We start from the raw sequence: 18,568 nt of genomic DNA, 5'->3' as shown, positions 1-18,568 counted from the left end.
TGCTAAAAAACTATTGAACAACATTCTTGGAAGATATGTTTTTCAGAAGAATCTTTTCAGTTTTTTTTCCCCCATAAAACTTTACCAATAAGAGGTTTATGGACAAATTAAGCTAATATGTATAGACATTTAAAAGTCCCTTTTGATTATAAAATCAATGCTTAATGTTTACCTATTACCTACCGACCACTGTTAACATTTGCTATATTTCTTTTTATGTTTTCTGTGTGTAATTCTGCACATTTATATCCTGTAATTTTAAGTTAATATTTTTGTGGCCATTTTTTCATGTTATAAATATTTTGCTTCTAATCTAACAAGAGCTTCAGATCTGTAAGTAATGTGGAAAGTGTTTATTTCAAGTTCTCCCAAAATACCAGTTTCTCCTTTAATCTCTCCCATCCTATCTAGATTTTAAAAAGTAATCTAGCCAGAACCGGTTTGGCTCAGTGGATAGAGCGTCGGCCTGCGGACTCAAGGGTCCCGGGTTCGATCCCGGTCAGGGGCATGTACCTTGGTTGCGGGCACATCCCCAGTGGGGGGCGTGCAGGAGGCAGCTGATCGATGTTTCTCTCTCATTGATGTTTCTGGCTCTCTACCCCTCTCCCTTCCTCTCTGTGAAAAATCAATAAAATATATTTAAAAAAAAAAAAGTAATCTAAAGTCTGAGATTTCAGTGAGTTTGAAAAAATATTAAAGGTAAATAAATTAAGGTGACTTTATTTTTTAAAATTGTATTGAAAATGTTTTAGGACTTTCTTCGATGTAAACTTATAAAATATTTTCTTAGTGTTTGATCTTGTTTTAGGAAATGTTCATTGTTGACCTTTAGGATCAAGGGAAATACAATATCTATTTAAAAATCTTTTTTTATATAGTACTGACTTGATTGCAATTTCATGCTTTAATGTTGTGGAAATCTACGTGGAATGCTGATGAATTAGGAAATAAATATAGCTAGGTATTTGCATAAAATACATACAGAGTTTAGGAGAGTTCAGGCTCTGGAGTCGGACCTGGTTTGATTTTCTACTTTATTGCTTTGTAATTCTATGACCTTGCACAGGTGTTTTAACTTCTCTGAATCTGAGTTTGACTCATCTATGAAATGGGGATATACATAATAAAAGTACCTTTACCATAGGCTTATTATGAGTGACTTAAATGTCATAATTCATGCATTTACTGATATATGGTGAGTGTCTAAAAAAAGCTAGCTTTTGTAAAAACTTTTGTTGTTACATTTTAATATTACTACTGCTGCTATTCTTTACTGTGAGAATTCTCAATAGATATTCTACTTCATATGCATGATTATTTTAAGTTAATGTAACATGACACTATTAAGCAAAATAACCCTTATGTAACTGCAAAACTGTTTTAATCAGTGATACAGCTGTTGATTTACTAAAATTTATGGAAACATTGAAGTAGTCATCATCTGCATTGCTACAGTTACGTTATTTATATACTAGTATTTGAGCTGAGCATCTAGCCTTCCTCATTAGAATTTTTACTTACGCTGTTTTAGTTAAGGATGAAGAAACACATAATGTTGGAATAAACTATTTATGAAGACCTAGAGTCATAGCATTTGAAACAAAACATGCATGCTTCTTTTTTAAAAAAAATATATTTTATTGATGTTTTTACAGTGAGGAAGGGAGAGGGATAGTGAGTTAGAAACATCGATGAGAGAGGAACATCGATTAGCTGCCTCCTGCAAACCCCCTACTGGCGATGTTCCCGCAACCAAGGTGCATGCCCTTGACTGGAATTGAACCCGGGACCCTTTGGTCCGCAGGCGGACGCTCTATCCACTGAGCCAAACCGGTCAGGGCAAACATGCATGCTTCTGATAGTTTTTGTTGTATATTGTTTAAAAAGAATTAATGTACTATTCTACCGTACTTCCAGTGTATATTCACTCAACAAATGTGTTAGCAGCTGCTATGACTTTAGCCTTGTGTTAATTATTCTAGTTCATTCAGGGATGAATCGAATGCTTCTTCACAAGGGGCTCAGAGTTTAGTTTGGTGAGATAAGACGTGCATAAATAATAAAAGAAAGCGAAAAGTGCTATGAGAGAGGTATAGATTATGTGCCATGTGAATTGTATGGTCAGCCATGTTTCTCTTCAAAGATTCATGCTTTGGTGCATTGCACTTTCTGGTATTAATTATTCAGAGTTCAGGCATAGTGACTAGTCAACTCAGTCTGTACCTCATAGCCAAGAACTCAGAAAGACCTTGTCAAGAACTGGAGGATCTGAAATTTTAGCCTGCTACAATTTTGTGGGTGTTGGTAGAAGACATGAACAAGACTCCTGGGTTTAGAGACAAAGGCCATTATTCATAGCCTGTGAGTAGGATGAGCTTCATATTTGTGTTGGTTTCCATTGGCCCCTCAAGTTCCATGGCAGCAACACAAACGGTTTCAGTTTAGGTGGATGCTACCTTTATAGTGGGTTTTCATCAGAGCTGAGAAATCTTGAGTTCAGGGAACCTGAATCTTTCATAATGGGTGGCACGGAAAGCTACCTGACTTTTTTTCCATAGGAAGCTTATCTTTATTATACTGGACAGTATACAAACCTACCCTCTCTTCAGAGGAAGAAATTATCTTCCAAGACTGTCCACTATTTAATATATTCCTAAAAAGATAGTGTGCATAAAAGCTGTCACTCTCCACTTGAAAAAACATGCAGAAATGCTAGGGACCCATAGAGCATTGCCTCCCAACAGGCCTCTGAGTAGCTAGCATAAATGGATGTCACAGAGTTCATGAATTAAATGTTCTTGTGCATTGCCAGTTTATCCTGAAATGCTGTAAACTACATACCACTTTTTATCCTGAATTAAAATTTGATTCTCTTCACAGAAAGCAAATACTGACCTCAAGTTGATATACCTGCTCAGGTTTTTAGGAGTGAGTGTACTAATATCTTCATCTTACTTTAGAATGCATAAAAAATAAGATGGAGAGATGAGCAGACAGAGATGGATAGATTGTTATGTCTAAAGTAATTAGAACGAAATGTTAATTTTAGAATTTAGGTAAATGGATATGATTTTTCACTGTGCAGTTATTTCAATTTCTCTTTATGAAAATTTTCAAAATGTTGGGGAAAAGTCAACTGAACTCTTATTTCTCCCAAGTCAATTTTCTTTGCAACTAAACTCAGCTTGGCATTCAAGAAAACTTTAATGCAATTTACATCAAAATATGGATGGATGATAACCATTTAAAAATTGTTTACTCAGAGTGGTTTTACTGTTAGCTGTTTCTAGTTTAATGGGGTTCCTTTTAAGATTGGGAGGTTTGGACAATAAAGGTCCCATTATTTAGTAGTAAGAAGTCATTACTCTGAACACTGGAATTTTGGATATAAAACCTGAATATAAAGGACATTTTATGCCTGAAATACATTTTTAGGCAAAGGAGGCAGGACAGTCCGCTTTAGGACATCCTTTCTGAGTGAGCTACCCTAACTTTTTCCTACCTTTGAGATTTCAGGTTCCAAGTTTTTTTTGTATGGCGAACCCTTTTTATATAGAGGCCATATTTGTATATGTTATATTTCTGTCTGATAGGATTTGGGGCCTGGAATAGGATTTTGGCTTATTGGCAATGACATTTGTAAGTGGAGTGAGGACAGAGTACTTAGTGACAGAAAATGTTATAGTCCTTTAAAAGGTGTACTAAAGGAGAGGTCAGCCCATGTAATTAAAAGGTCAAGTTATTTTTATTGTAGTTCCCTCCCTGCCCACCTCCCCGTAAAAGATTGCAAATAGATGTAACTTGAATTATGTGGAATTTTCTTGTTTTTATGGACTTTTCTTACATATAAACAGTGAAATTTCATCTCTAACATAGGAAGTATGTGTCAGGTGGTTCTTGTGATTGGTGACTAGTAAACTATCAGATAACTTTAAAATGGATTATTCCAGTAATTAAGCATCTGTGTTGGACAAATGACAGGATTTTCTTTCTTCAAAAGAAAAAAAAAAAGGTTTTATTACCTTTTGTAACTTTATTTTTATTGTTGATGCTATTATAGATGTCCCTCCTATCTCCACCCAGCCCCAGCCCCCCTTCCCTCTGTCATTTTATTGTATGTGTCTATAGGTTAGCTTTTCTAAAAAAAATTAAAAGTTTGTTTTGTATAAAGGAAAACTGTGTAAGGAATTATCAAAAGTAAATGCTCATGTAATCAATGCTCAGGACAAGAAATAGAACTTGGCCAGCATTCCAGAACTCTCCTACCCTTTCCTAGTTACTACCTCCTTTCTCTGTTAACCCCTATCCTAGCTGTTCGTAACCATTAATTTTTCTTTTTTAATATGTTTTTATTGATTTTTCGGGAGAGAGGGAGATGGTGATAGAAACATCAATGATGAGAGAGAAACATCATTGATTGGCTGCCTCCTGCATGCCCCCTACTGGGGGATTGAGCCTACAACCTGGGCATGTGCTCCGACCTGGAATTGAACCAGTGACCTCTTGGACCATGGATCTATGCTCAACCTCTAAGCCACATCAGCCGAGCTAATTTGTTTTCTTACTGGTTTAATCACTTAAGCATTGAAGAGGATAAGTTATTCAATTAGTAAAGCAAGAGATTATTAACACATTGTGGATCAGTAGTTTTATTGCTTGCTTTACCTAGTGGCCAGATAAGTTTCTATTGAATGAGTACAAATTTTTTTTTTTTACATAAATGTTAAAGGCATGCTTTAAAATGAAATATCCATTGCATTTTAAAGTTATTTATTATATGTTCTTACAAGCTAATATCTGTTTAAAATATGATACTTTGTAAAACACTATGTAATATGCAGCGAGAATTCTGGTGATCCGTCCGCCATGTGTTAATATAATGCAGTGTTTTTAAACACTACGAGACACAGTGTCCCATTTTATATTTTGTAATGTCCTTTTTACCATCCCAAAATGAAATTCATATAAGAAATTACCTGCCAACTAATTAAAATTTTAATATAATTCCCTAACTATAACATAAAGGAGAAATAAAAAGAAAGTAAAATTTTAAAGAAGTATGTATTTTGTTTTGTAAATGTTTGGGCACATATGTACTAGAAGTTATAATGAAATAGTAGCCAGATGCTTGTGACCTACTTATAATAGAGGCCCGGTGCACAGGATTCGTGCTCTGGTGGGGGGCATGGCCTGCAGGATTCATCCCGTTGTAGGAGCGCTACTCATCCCCGTCAGTTGAGCGGTGCTCCCACTGTGGGAGTGCACTGACCACCAGGGGGCAGCTCCTGTGTTGAGTGTCTGTCCCATGGTGGTGAGTGTGCGTCATAGTGACTAGTCAAAGGGTCATCTGGTCGTTCTGCCGTTCAGTTGCTGGGCTTTTATTATATAGGATAAGTTTGCATTTAAGAAAAGTAAGGCAAGCCAGCTGGCATGGCTCAGTGGTTGAGCATCCACCTATGAACCTGTGTGCAAGAGGCAGCTGATCAATGATTCTCTCTAATCATTGATGTTTCTCTCTCTCTCTCCCTCTCCCTCTCTGAAATCAATAAAAATGTTTTAAAAAAGAAAAGTAAGGCAAGAGTTATATCTGAATAGAGGGCTGACTGCTTTTAACATTTTTGTAATGGCAAAATAAGAATATTTATGCATATGGGTAGAATTGTGAATGTGTCACAACTCTCTGCTGAGTGTTACAGATATGTTGTAGTGATGATTCAAATATCTTGAGTGACATTGCAGTTGTTAGAATAATTTTTTGTAATGGTAAATTTGCTTTTAAACTTTTGGAAGGAAGAAAACATTTTTTTTTTCTGTTTTTCACAATAGGTAAATTTGAAAAAGGCATTTTTCATCAGTATTAATTTTTAGAGCGGTATTTGAAAATTTGGTGGGATTAGGAGCATATTACTTCATTGTATGGGTCTGCCCTGGCATTGCAGGATGTCATCAGTATTAATTTTTAGAGCGGTATTTGAAAATTTGGTGGGATTAGGAGCATATTACTTCATTGTATGGGTCTGCCCTGGCATTGCAGGATGTCTACCATATTGGTCCATTTTCCCCAACAACAGTACCACCTAGTCATAATGTCAGGCAAAAATAACGGACAGGGATAGTATTACTCTGGGACTTAGGATTGTTTCATAGCAAGTAAATAACGTAGATTTTTTCCCCCTCTGCTTTTGAGTGTTGGTAAAGATAGATTTTTATTAGGTCTTTTTAACCTGCAGCCTTCAGGGGTCCAGGTCTCCCTCCCACCCCTACCTAATCTCCTTATCTCACCCTTACCCCCCAAAATTCAGTGTAAAATTGTTGTGATTATTTGTCTTTGTATGTTTTTCTGGGCTACTGCATATAACTTCGAGATTCTCAAAGGGTTCTGTGACCCAAAACAGCGGACCAGATAACTTCTTTCTTCTCGAGATCTCTTAATAGCTGTTAAATCTGGTTATTCTGCTGATGGTCATCAGTACTTGCTAATTTTCCAGGAAAATGGCTTAGACTCTGAACTGCCTGGTGGCAGCAACCCATATTGAGAGGCTTGGTTAGAGGAACATAATGGAGCAGAAAATCTCAAATTCATTTATTAGGTGGGTTTATTCTAGATAATTTTACTGACAGGGCTAACATATCCAGTTAAGAATTTTGTTTTAAATTGGTGGAGTTTTTTTCTTTTGACATATTCATCTTTAGGTAGTTTGCATTTTTATGTGTAGATGGACCACAGTCTATTACTGAAGGTTTATAAGTCCTGCTGGCAATATAAAGTTTAAGTACTATTCCAGAATTCACATGTTGATGAAAATTGACACGTTTATTTTCTAAATTAGTTCAAAACTTTTATTTTACCTTATTTTTGATAATTGATATATTTTTTTTAATTGGGGAGAATTAGAAAATTTGAATTTAAAATTTAAAAACTTTTACATAATTTTGTTATAAAATTTTGTGAGATGTTTCTTTTGTCATATTAAAGTCCTAGTTGAGATAGCCCTATAAAATTTTATACAGTTTCAATTATCTACAGTAGTTTTTGGACTTGGAGAATGTTAAGAAATGGAATCTATGTCTTTAAGACTCCTATTTCTATTAGTTTAAAGTGTTTCGATAGCCAACCATTTGGTGGATGAATTCATGTGGCAAAATGGACAGATTGGTGTTTTCTTCTTTAACATGCCCATGTATGATAGAGCTGTTAATCAGCTGCTCATAAAAGATGCAAGCAGTTGGGATTAAAGAAGAACAAAGGGTGTGAAATAATATTCAAATTGAATTATTAACTTGACCATATAATTAAGCAAACTGAAAGATTGCATTTCGTAATATACGGGGGTAGGTTTATAGTTGAGTGTGGGAAACAGAGTTTATGCTTGTATTATTAATTATTGTACTATTTTCTATACAAACAACTGTAAACCTACTTTTGTTGCACCCTGTATATTGTATATATACCATTCCCCCAAAAGACATGCTATTTTTTTTTTAAATATATTTTTTTATTGAGTTTTTACAGAGAGGAAAGGAGAGAGATAGAGAGCCAGAAACATCGATGAGAGAGAAACATTGACCAGCTGCCTCCTGCACACTCTCCACTGGGGATGTGCCCGCAACCCAGGTACATGCCCTTGACCGGAATCGAACCCGGGACCCTTCAGTCCGCAGGCCGACGCTCTATCCACTAAGCCAAACCGGTTTCGGCAAGACATGCTATTTTTACATTAAATTTTTTTCTGTAACTGGTTCTCTGCCTTTATATATTTTCTTCTAATGTTCTCTCATTTCTAACTTCTTAATCTCATCCCAGTTCCAATTCTTTGTTAAAAGTAATTTATAACTCAGAAATTTTAAATCCTATATAATAAAAGCCCAGCGACCAAACAGCAGAGCCACCAGAACAACCGGTTGACCAGTTGCTATGATGCTCACTGACCACCAGGGGGCAGGTGCTCAATGCAGGAGCTGCCCCCTGGTGGTAAGTGTGCTCCCACAGCGGGCTGATCCCTGCAGACCACGCCTCCCCCCCCCCGCCCCCCCCCAGCACAAATCCTGTGCACCGGGCCTCTAGTATAGGATAAAATGATTTCCCTTGTTAGAACTTGAAATAAGTAAGTTCCTTTTAAAGGCCTTGCATTTGAGATTTATTTCTTTTCCTCTCATTGCATTAGGTAGATCTGCTTGTTTTAAAAGACATGCATATTCTTGTTAATTTAAATAAAAGAAAATCTTTTTAATAGTTGTCTTTGATTTTGATTCCATGCCCATGTTGCAGGCTCCATCCCCAGTAGGAGGTGTGCAGGAGACAGTCCATTGATGTTTCTCTTTCTCCCCCTCTCTCCTCTCTCTCTAAAATCAACAAAAACATATCTTTAAAAAATGGTTTAGGATTTATTCAGGCAGAACTAGATAACTTTTTTGGATTCTTTGTTTTGTAATTTTGTGTTGCTTGGGTATAGAACCAAAGCTTAAAAACTTTGTATCTAGAGTATTGGACACAGTGGTCATAATAAATACTTAACAACTATGTGAGTGAGTGAACGAATCAAACTAATTGAGGTGAAGCAAGAGCACTGTTGTCATTGGATGTAGTACCTTCAAATGTAGAGATTTTTGTAGTTGGCTCAGTAAAGAGTATTTGAAGATTGGCACTGGTTTGCAGACCATTGGAAAATCCTGTAATGTGGTACTAGCCTACTATAAGAATATAATTGTGGACTTTATTTCATGAATTGAAACTTTCAGAATACTTTTATTAGAAATAATAAATGCTCGTGTAGAAATTTTACCAAATATGGTAAAGAACGAAGAAGAAAGTAAAATTCATTTGTAAGTCTACCACTTAGTGAGAAAGTAGTCATTTGGTATATTTATGTACACAGATTTTAATATATATACTTTAAATAAAATTGAGCTTATATACATTTAGTTTTGAATTCTGTGTGTGGGGGACAATCCAAATTAATTTTTTTTCTCCTGTTTTTGATTTTTGAACCTTACAGGCCCCTTCACAGATGTAGTCACTACAAATCTTAAGTTGCGAAATCCATCAGATAGAAAAGTATGTTTCAAAGTGAAGACTACAGCACCTCGTCGATACTGTGTGAGGCCCAACAGTGGAATTATTGACCCAGGATTGACTGTGACTGTTTCAGGTAGCACATGATATCCAGAATTTAAACAATTTTGAATTTTATGATTATTTTAAACTTGGTTTTAATTAATAGGGTTTTATCTGGGGGAAGAAGGAAGTTTTAAAGTTATTCTGGCTTTGCTTTTATTTAAGTGATGTCCTTATTCTCTTACTATATATATGCAAACGGTTGCAGAAAATTCTCACCCTTATCTGTGATGGGTGTTATGTGGTCATTTTATAAGCAATTGTCAATTTAAATTTTGTATCTTTAGTTTGTATCTTTATTTCTATAGTTCATTACCATATTCTCTGCCCTTATTATTGTGTCTTTGAAATACTACTTTGTTTTTGTGATTGATCATTCTTATTCAGATCTCTCTAGCTATTGGTACATGTTACATGCAACTGTAGAATTATTCTAAATCTTTTGCTTAAAATATATAATGCCTCTTTTTGCTAGTTGTATCAAATTAAATGAGCATTTCTGCTTTTCATTGTCAACAGTGCCCTGCACTTGAAAACTATTCTTATTATTCCCTTTTGTATTTACTTGTAGTCCAAGGAGTATACCTGTTCCTTCCATATATGAAATTGCTTTCCCTTGCCGTGGAGCCTGTGCTGATGCCGTAATTAATGCCCTCTATGAAATGTTCCTTTCTTTCCTCAGACTTTCCAAGACAGTACTTTCTAACATAGCTGAGAAATAAGAAGCAAGTATGAGAACCTCTCCGGCCTCACAAGAGACCACTTACTCTTATTTTTAGCAGTGGTTCTCAATGTTTACTGTGTACCATAACAACAGAGAGCAGGAACACACATGGACTCTTCCAGATCAGAATCTCTGGGGACATGGCCTAGACATGTACCTTAGAAATACACACACATGCCTGGGTGTTCCTGATAAGTATTCCTAAGACATAATAATTCATTATGTTTTCTGGTTTTCAAGTCCACAATAGCAAAGTATATAAAGAGCGAGAGCCTAGAGCACACCCATTGAAAGTATTTAGAAGTAGAACCTGACTGCAAAGGCAGTAGAGGACAAACCATAGTCAGAGTTCTTGAGAACCCTAAATCCTCCCTCAGTAGCTAGAGTCAAAACCTAGAGCAAGGAGGATCTAGAAAAGATGTTTTTCAGTGAGTTTTGTGGTCTCGTGGCCTGGGAGGAATGCTTTCATATTTGTTCAGGTCATCAGTTCCTGGGGAAAATGGATGGGAAATAAGATAAAGCAATGACATGCATTCTGGAAGTTGCTACCTAAATCTTCAAGCCTTTAGTTAAATTGGAAGAAAACAATTATTTCTATTTGTACTAAAAATAGTTTTGGGTGCAAACTCCTCTAATCCCTAGGAGTCCATAAAACTTCAGAATGACTTTTTCTTTGAGAGTTCTAGATTGCTAAAGTTTTACTATATTAATGTTTCTTTAAAAATTGTGTACTTCTCAAAGCACTTTTTCTCACATGAACCCCTTGTATTGAACACATGACTTTTTAAAAATTCTAGACACACTATTATTTGCCCTCAGATCCCTCTCCTCCCATTAGAACTTAGCTCTTCCAATTTTCAGTGTATTGCTATTCCATGAGGAGTCACTCAAACTAAATTTCTTCCAGTAACTTTCCCTGATTGACTATCGTGTACTTATATACTCATTCCCCCCCTCCGTTTAACCCTTTATATATATATATATATATATATATATATATATATATATATATACACACACACACACACACACACACACACACATACATATATACACACACACACATATATACATATATACATATATATATTAAGATTATCTTCCTCTTGTTATTTGCAGCCTTAGAGTATATTTGTCATAAAATCATAATCATGTTTAAAGTTATCTTTTTGTCTAGTTCCCATGTTTAAAGTTATTTTTTTGTCTGGTTCCTAGTGACTAGCCTATAATGATTGCTCAGTGAAGAGTATTAATGGAAATTTATTGTGCTTTATTTGGATTCTGGGTATTTATCCTGTGCATTTTTTGCTGCTATGTATTTGGTCTAAAAAAGTTTTTTTCCCCACCATGATGGAAGTTGATGGACCTCTCAGACATAGCTTAGAAATAAGATTTATTTATATAATTCATATTTCTCATGTTTGCTTAATTGCATTTGTCTTTGTGAAAGTATTGAAATGCATATACTGGTATATCTTAGAAATAATCTAAATATTAGTGGGAGAATAATTTTCCACAGTACTACATATATATTTTACATAATTGCTGATTCATTCATTAGTACATTCATATTATATAATTTAACATGACTTATAACCACAAGGAGTCTCTAAAAAATCCCTCTTTTATAGGCTGACAATCATAAATGTTTAGGAAAATATTGAATATAATTATTTGGATGCTAGAAAAATTCTAGGAATCATGAGACCATCATGAGACCTTGTATACTTTGTTTTCTTAGAATCAGATGTAAACCAATTGATAAACTCCTTTTGAATGGGTGTTTATTTAAAATCTATCTTTAACCCTGGCCGGGTGACTTGGTTGGTGGGAGCATCATCCCATACACTAAAAGGTTGTTGGTTTGATTCCTGGTTAGGGCATGTACCTAGGTTGTGGGTTCGATCTCTGGTCGGGTGAGTATGGGAGGCAACCTATCGATGTTCTTTCTCACATCTATGTTTCTCCTTTTCTTTCTCTCCCCACACCCCTTTTCTCTAAAATCAGTAAAAAAGTATCCTCTGGTGAGGATTAAAAAAAAAATCAATTAAAAAAATTAGTTATATTAGAATACTAATAATACATGGTAGTGAGTTTTTAAATTACTTAGAATTTCTCCTTTAAATAACCCAGTTGTCTAATTTTAAGAGATATTATCTCTATTAAAATGGAAGCCTAAATTTATAACTAGTTTTAATAGAAATTTACAAGATTTAATCCAAGCTTGTGGGCATGAAAATAATGAACCTTGGCAAAATTTTGAAAACTTTCCCAAACATAAGTTTAGAGATACAGTCATAAATTTGATACTTATTTTTTAAATAGCCATTTATTTATTTTGTAGGTTGTTAAAGATTTAGCAAATCAGAAAGGTGGAAAATTTAAAAATAATAGTAAAATATAAAGTTGATTCTGGATCCTAAATGTAAATAATCTAGTGTTTGGTTTCTTGAAGCCTTCCTAGTTTTCTAAATTTGCACATTAGTGAATCAGGTAATACGATTAATAGCAAACAAATGCAGAAGACAATGTAATGTGTCCTTTCTTTTTATTTAGTAATGCTACAGCCTTTTGACTATGATCCTAATGAAAAGAGTAAACACAAGTTTATGGTACAGACAATTTTTGCTCCACCAAACATTTCAGATATGGAAGCTGTGGTGAGTATAGAAATTGAGCAGAATTTATTTTGGGGAATGTTGTTTAAACTGTGGGTTTAGTTCCCAGTTGAGAAATCTAATTTAAAAACAAAATCTGTACATCTATTTATTACAGATAATCCTAACTGTAACAATGAAAGAATTTTGAAATAGTATTTTTTAGAAACAATTTAGAAATGCTCCTAAGAAGAAAGTCCTGTAATCGCTATAGAGATATTAGTGGTGTGATTTCAATGGATGGTGATAGTAGCTCTTCTTAGGATTATTCAGAAGTTTCTGTGGCATTGCCAGATAACTATGGCAGGATGGTCAATACAGAGTGCAATGCAGCATTGCATCTTGGCTGAGCCAAAGACAGCACTCCTGTTCTAAGCAGCTATGCTAATCTTTTAGTTGTCCCTTGAGATGAAACCTATTTGTCACGGTCATATCTCTTCTGTCTCATGTTTGGTATTATTTGTTTTTTAGTGGAAAGAGGCAAAACCTGACGAATTAATGGATTCTAAATTGAGATGTGTTTTTGAAATGCCCAGTGAAAATGATAAATTGGTAAGTAAGAAAATCGGAAGCTATTAGCAAGCTCTCAGTTCCTTTTAGATTAATTTTCCTTTTGTTTTGACCTTTGTGAGGTATGTAGTAATGGCTGTTCCACTTTATAAGAAGAATCAGTACTTAGTTTAAAATAAAACCACAAACTTGAAATGTTATTTTCATTTTAATGTTTGTTTAAGAAGAAAAATATTTTTAGATTGAAGCTGCATGATGGAGAAGAATAATTCTACCAAAGTTTTTCCACTTATATGATTTGAAATTCTTTTTAGAATTGAGGCATTTGTATACATAAATATAATTAAGTAATAGATGTAAATCACTTTTTGGCAACGATATACCAGCGATCTGAGTATAAAACGTTTAGTTTACATGGACAAGCAGTTTATTCCAAGTTTGGCTATTCCTAGGTATTTTGCTTAGTATTGATTTTGGTCAAAATCCATTTGATTTTCTTTTTTCCTTACTGTAAGTTTATTGTAAGACAATTTATAAATATCTTGCTGTCTTTAATCTGATTTTATTCTTTAACGTAAGTAAATTTTATGTTGCTTTTTGATTAGTGTGAGGTAAATATAATTTGGGGGACTGTGGGATATATGCGTGTAGTCTAAAAAGTCTTTGAATGTATAGAATGGTTGTGGTCACTTTTTGTGTTCCCCTTCTGAAATGTAAATTTGAACCTATCTGTGACTGTAGGGGGCTTGAAAGGTAAGTTGGGTTTTTTTGGGGGTGGGGGGGGGCGGTGATGACTTAATATATAAAATAATATGAGTAAATAGAATTGTTTGTCACAATTAGGTTGCAATGTGATATAACTATTGCCTTGATTTGGAGGTTCTTTGCCCTGTTGATAAGTAAATTTGCAGATTAAATACATAGGCTTGATTATTTTGTTACTCTTTTACATTAAATTGAAATGAAAAAGTCACTAAATGGTGATTAGGTGTTGATCAAATTATTTATTTTGTTTTAAAATGCCTTTTAAAAGGGATTTTGGGATATTTACCTGAAACAAAAAATGTGAATGCATATATTCTTACTGGAGAGTGAGGATTAGCATGTTTATGCTTTCCTTTTGGAATTTATTTTCTCTCTGCCTAGGCTGCCAGTAAGTCAATAATTTGCAAAGTTAGAACCAAGAAAACACGACAACATTGTCTCTGTTGACTAATTTCATTTTATTTTTTTCCAGTTTTGAGATATAATTGACATACAGCACTATATAAATTTAAGCATAATGACTGACTTGTATATATTGTGAAATGATAGCCTCATTAAGCTTAGTTACCATTCATTATCTCGTACAAATGCAAAAAGAAAGTTTTTTTTCCTTATGATAAGAACTCTTAGGATTTACTTTCTCTTTTTATTTTTTTAATTAAAAAAAAATTTTTTTTTTTTAACTTTTTAAAAAAAATATATATTTTATTGATTTTTTTACAGAGAGGAAGGGAGAGGGATAGTTAGAAACATCGATGAGAGAGAGACATCAATCAGCTGCCTACTGCACACCTCTTACTGGGGATGTACCTGCAACCAATGCACATGCCCTTGACTGGAATCGAACCTGGGACCCTTCTGTCCGCAGGCTGACGCTCTATCCACTGAGCCAAACTGGTCAGGGCAGGATTTACTTTCTTAACAATTTTCAAATATACCATGTAGCAGTGTTAACTATAGTCATCATGTTGTACATTATATCCCCAGTTCTTATTTATCTTACAATGGAAGTTTGAGTATCTTTTGACCAAGTTTCCCTCCCCATTTCCCACCTCTAGTAACCACAGATCTGATCTCTTTTTCTATGAGTTTATTTTTTTTGAGTTCACATATAAGTGAGATCATACAGTATTTGTCTATCTCTCTTATTTCACTTAGCATAATGCCCTCAAGGTCCATCCATGTTGTTGCAAATGGCAAGATTTACTTTTTTTTGGTTTTATGGCTGAACAATATTCTGTAATGTGTAGATACACCACAACTTTTTAATCCATTTTTTTGTCAGTGACCACTTAGGTTATTTTCATGTCTTTGCTGTGATAGATAATGTTATATAAACATTGGGGTGCCGATATCTTTTTGACGTACTGCTTTTGTTTCCTTCAGATATATTCCAAAAAGTGAAATTCAGTGGACTATGGGTCGACTTATTTTAAATACATGTTTGAATATTTTCTCAATATATATGTTATTTTTTTAACAATCTATATATATAAAAGCCTAAGTGACCGGCCAACCCTTCCACCGTTCGACTGGTAGCTATGATCCACACTGACCACCATGGGGCAGATGCTCAGCGCACAGGCATGGAAACATGGAACAGACTGATGAATCTCAGAGGGAAGGTGGGGGAGGATGGGAAGAGATTAACCAAAGGTCTCATATTCATATTAGAGGCCCGGTGCATGTGCACCAGTAGAGTCCCTCAGTCTGGCCTGTGGGGATCGGGCCAAAATTGGCAGTCTGACATCCCCTGAGGGGTCCTGGATTGCGCGAGGGCGCAGGCCAGACAAAGGGACTTCACCGGCGCGTGAATCTGTGCACCGGGCCTCTAGTCATTTAATAAACTTAGAGCTGTCTTTAATCTGGACTTCTGTTATGCTCTGGATAGCAGAAAATTTGAGATTATAGTGTGAAAGGGGTTGGAAGTCAAGTATTTGATATTGCTGATCAAGAGTAGTCTTCACTGCTTTGGAAACCAAACCAGAAGTTGATGGAAATGATCATTGATCCTAGCTATTTAATCTTATAGAGCTGAGTAGGAGATATATCTACATATAGATGTAGCCCCTAGTAATCCAAGGAAGCGGTTTTGCATCTGCTAAAGGCCTTGAATAAATACTGAATGTAGTCCCCGGAGTCCCACACCATGGAACATGAGCAGAAGTAGTTTGTTCCTGGGACATTTTTAGACCAGGTATTATTAATAACCCAAAGGCTGTTCAGTAATTTCAAAGTACTCCAGAGAATATCTGATTTTGAGCCTGGATGAACTAGCTGCAGATTGTATTTGCACTAACTGAACTACTTGGACTTGAGGTACAGTTATTGACTAAGTTGTAGGGAATATTTGTTGAAGATAATGTTTTATCAACATTTTATTTTAACCCTTATAACAGTAGACCAGCGGTGGGCAAACTTTTTGACTCGAGGGCCACAATGGTTTCTTAAACTGGACTGGAGGGCCGGAACAAAAGCATGGATGGAGTGTTTGTGTGAACTAATATAAATTCAAAGTAAACATCATTACATAAAAGTGTATGGTCTTTTTTTTTTTTTTTTTAGTTTTATTCGTTTCAAACGGGCCGGATCTGGCCCGCGGGCTGTAGTTTGCCCACGGCTGCAGTAGACAGTACAATGAATCCCTATGAACCTATGGCCAGTTTTAACAGTTACCACTTTATTGTTAATTTTATCTAAATTTCACTACTTCCCATCTCACATTGTTTTAAGGCAAATTCCAGATGTGATATAGTTGCATCTATAACTATTTCAGTATGTATCATTCAAGTACAGTGACTTTAATAAAATGGAAAACAGGTTAATGACAATACTACCATCAAGCCTTTAAGCTTAACACATTGCGGATGGATCGCGAGAATTCTCGCTTCATATTACACATGGTTTTACAAAGTATCATACTTTAAAAAGATATTAGCTTGTAAGAACATGTAATAAATAACTTCAAAATGCAGTGGGTATTTAAAGCTTGCCTTTAACATTTATGTAAAACGTTTTTTTGTACTCATTCAATAGAAACTTATATGGCCACTGGGTAAAGCTAGTAATAAAACTACTGGTAGTCCACAATGTGTTAATATGTTATTAATACCAGACAATCCAGGCAGCATTCAAATTAATATCACAAATGCATTTAAAATTTTTGGCAGTTTTTTGGAATTTATTTAAAAGTAAAGTCCACATACTGCTGTTGGATATGTTTCTTAAATATTTTAATCTGTGGACTTCCTCTCTGTTTTTCTCTTGCAAAGAAACTGAGTTTGTCCTATACACTTTTCCCTACAGACTAAATTTTGCTGATTGCATCCTTGTGATGTCATGTAACTTTTCTGTCTTCCTATTTCCTATAATGGATCTAGAGGTTTGATTAAATTGAGATTTAATTTTTGCTGGTGGGGAGAGGCAAAGACAACTTTGCAACTATTGACATATTTTCTTAAGGAGGTTCGTAATGTCTTTTGTTGTGTTTGTGAACTTAGCAGCCATTGGTGGGCAACATGCAGATGAGTGATTTTCAGCCAGGGGTGATTTGCGGCCCCCCCTCCCGCCCCCGGGACATTTGTCAATGTCTGGAGACAGTTTTGGATGTCACAGTTAACTGAGAGGAGTGGTGCTGTAGGCATCTAGTGGGGAGAGGCCAGGGATGCTGCTTAATGTCCTACCAATGCATAGGATAGCCCCTGCAGTGAAGAAGTATCAGGCCCAAAATATTAAGAGTTGAAATTGAAAAAATATATGGTTTAGGTCTATTCATTAAAGTTTTGCATAATAGTGATATTCTGTCATTCCTGCTTCTTTATATTAGTAGAGTACCTGTATGGAGAGAAACTTGTGCCCAAATAATATTTGGTTATTCATTCAGTCATAGTTTATAAAAGCAGGATAAATGCCCAAGTCTTTCTCTTCAGTTACAGGCTTTCAAAAAGAGAGTTGGTCATAAGTGTCCCTCTGATATGATATACAGTCAGGCAGCCTCCCATGCTCCTTCAAAGCCTTCCTCCCTCTTTTTCTGTCTTGCTATAAACTTCAGCATATCTGTGTTTCAACTCTTTGCAGTTACTATCATTATCAGTGCTCAGATTGGCTAAGTAGGAACCTCATCAGATTGGTTCCTGAGTCCTTCTTTACCTTAGTATTTGGTAATTTCCTTGATGTGTAATATGACAAGGCCTAGATCTGGAATCAGCCATTTCTTCAAGAAGCTTTGGCTCCTTTTAGTGTGAGAGAGTATTTCAAGACCCTATTTTGGGCACTGGGATAAGACATCCCCCGAGGGTCCTGGACTGTGAGAGGCTGCAGGCCAGGCTGAGAGACAACACCCCCCCCCCCCCCCCCCGAATTTCATCCACCAGGCCTCTAGTTATTGATAAAAGCTGAATTCTGACTTACACAAATTGATTAAAGGTGACATTCCCCTATTCAAGAAAAATATATTTCTAAATGTGTAAGATTAACAAAAATGTTAAAAACAGATTTTTTAGTTTTATAGTATGATTGCTGTAGAGTGAATTACTTGATATTTACCTTTATTATTTTTAGTTTATCTGTTAATATGTTGTAAAAAAAGGTATGTTAATTGAAGCAGAATTCAGTTTATTTTGTGACAACCTCAGGTTTAATATACAAATAAACTCTTTCAGGATGGCATATTTAGTGTTCAGAGCACTGGAGAAGTCCATATTCAGTTAATGGTTTCTTACACATTTATTTTAAAGAGTTGTTCATCAGAATTTAGAATCTAAAATTTAGTTAGTATATCCAAAATAGATAGACATA

The 18,568-nt window shown here is 35.2% G+C and overlaps 1 protein-coding gene across 11 annotated transcripts in view; it reads left to right on the top strand.

Moving 5' to 3' along the window:
* VAPA (VAMP associated protein A) overlaps window positions 1-18,568 on the top strand; it is a 43,587-nt gene that overhangs the window by 10,033 nt on the left and 14,986 nt on the right. For all 11 annotated transcript variants that reach the window (XM_036322915.1, XM_036322923.1, XM_036322926.1 and 8 more), the window contains exons 2-4: window positions 8,997-9,149; window positions 12,396-12,499; window positions 12,968-13,048. In XM_036322915.1, coding sequence (XP_036178808.1) covers window positions 8,997-9,149; window positions 12,396-12,499; window positions 12,968-13,048 — 338 coding nt within the window. The remainder of the gene's footprint in view (window positions 1-8,996; window positions 9,150-12,395; window positions 12,500-12,967; window positions 13,049-18,568) is intronic.

Source organism: Myotis myotis, unplaced genomic scaffold (genome assembly GCF_014108235.1).
Source record: "Myotis myotis isolate mMyoMyo1 unplaced genomic scaffold, mMyoMyo1.p scaffold_m19_p_9, whole genome shotgun sequence".
Lineage (NCBI taxonomy): Eukaryota > Metazoa > Chordata > Mammalia > Chiroptera > Vespertilionidae > Myotis > Myotis myotis.
The sequence above is the reverse complement of the archived record's forward strand: the minus strand, read 5'-3'. Positions and strand labels throughout refer to the sequence as shown.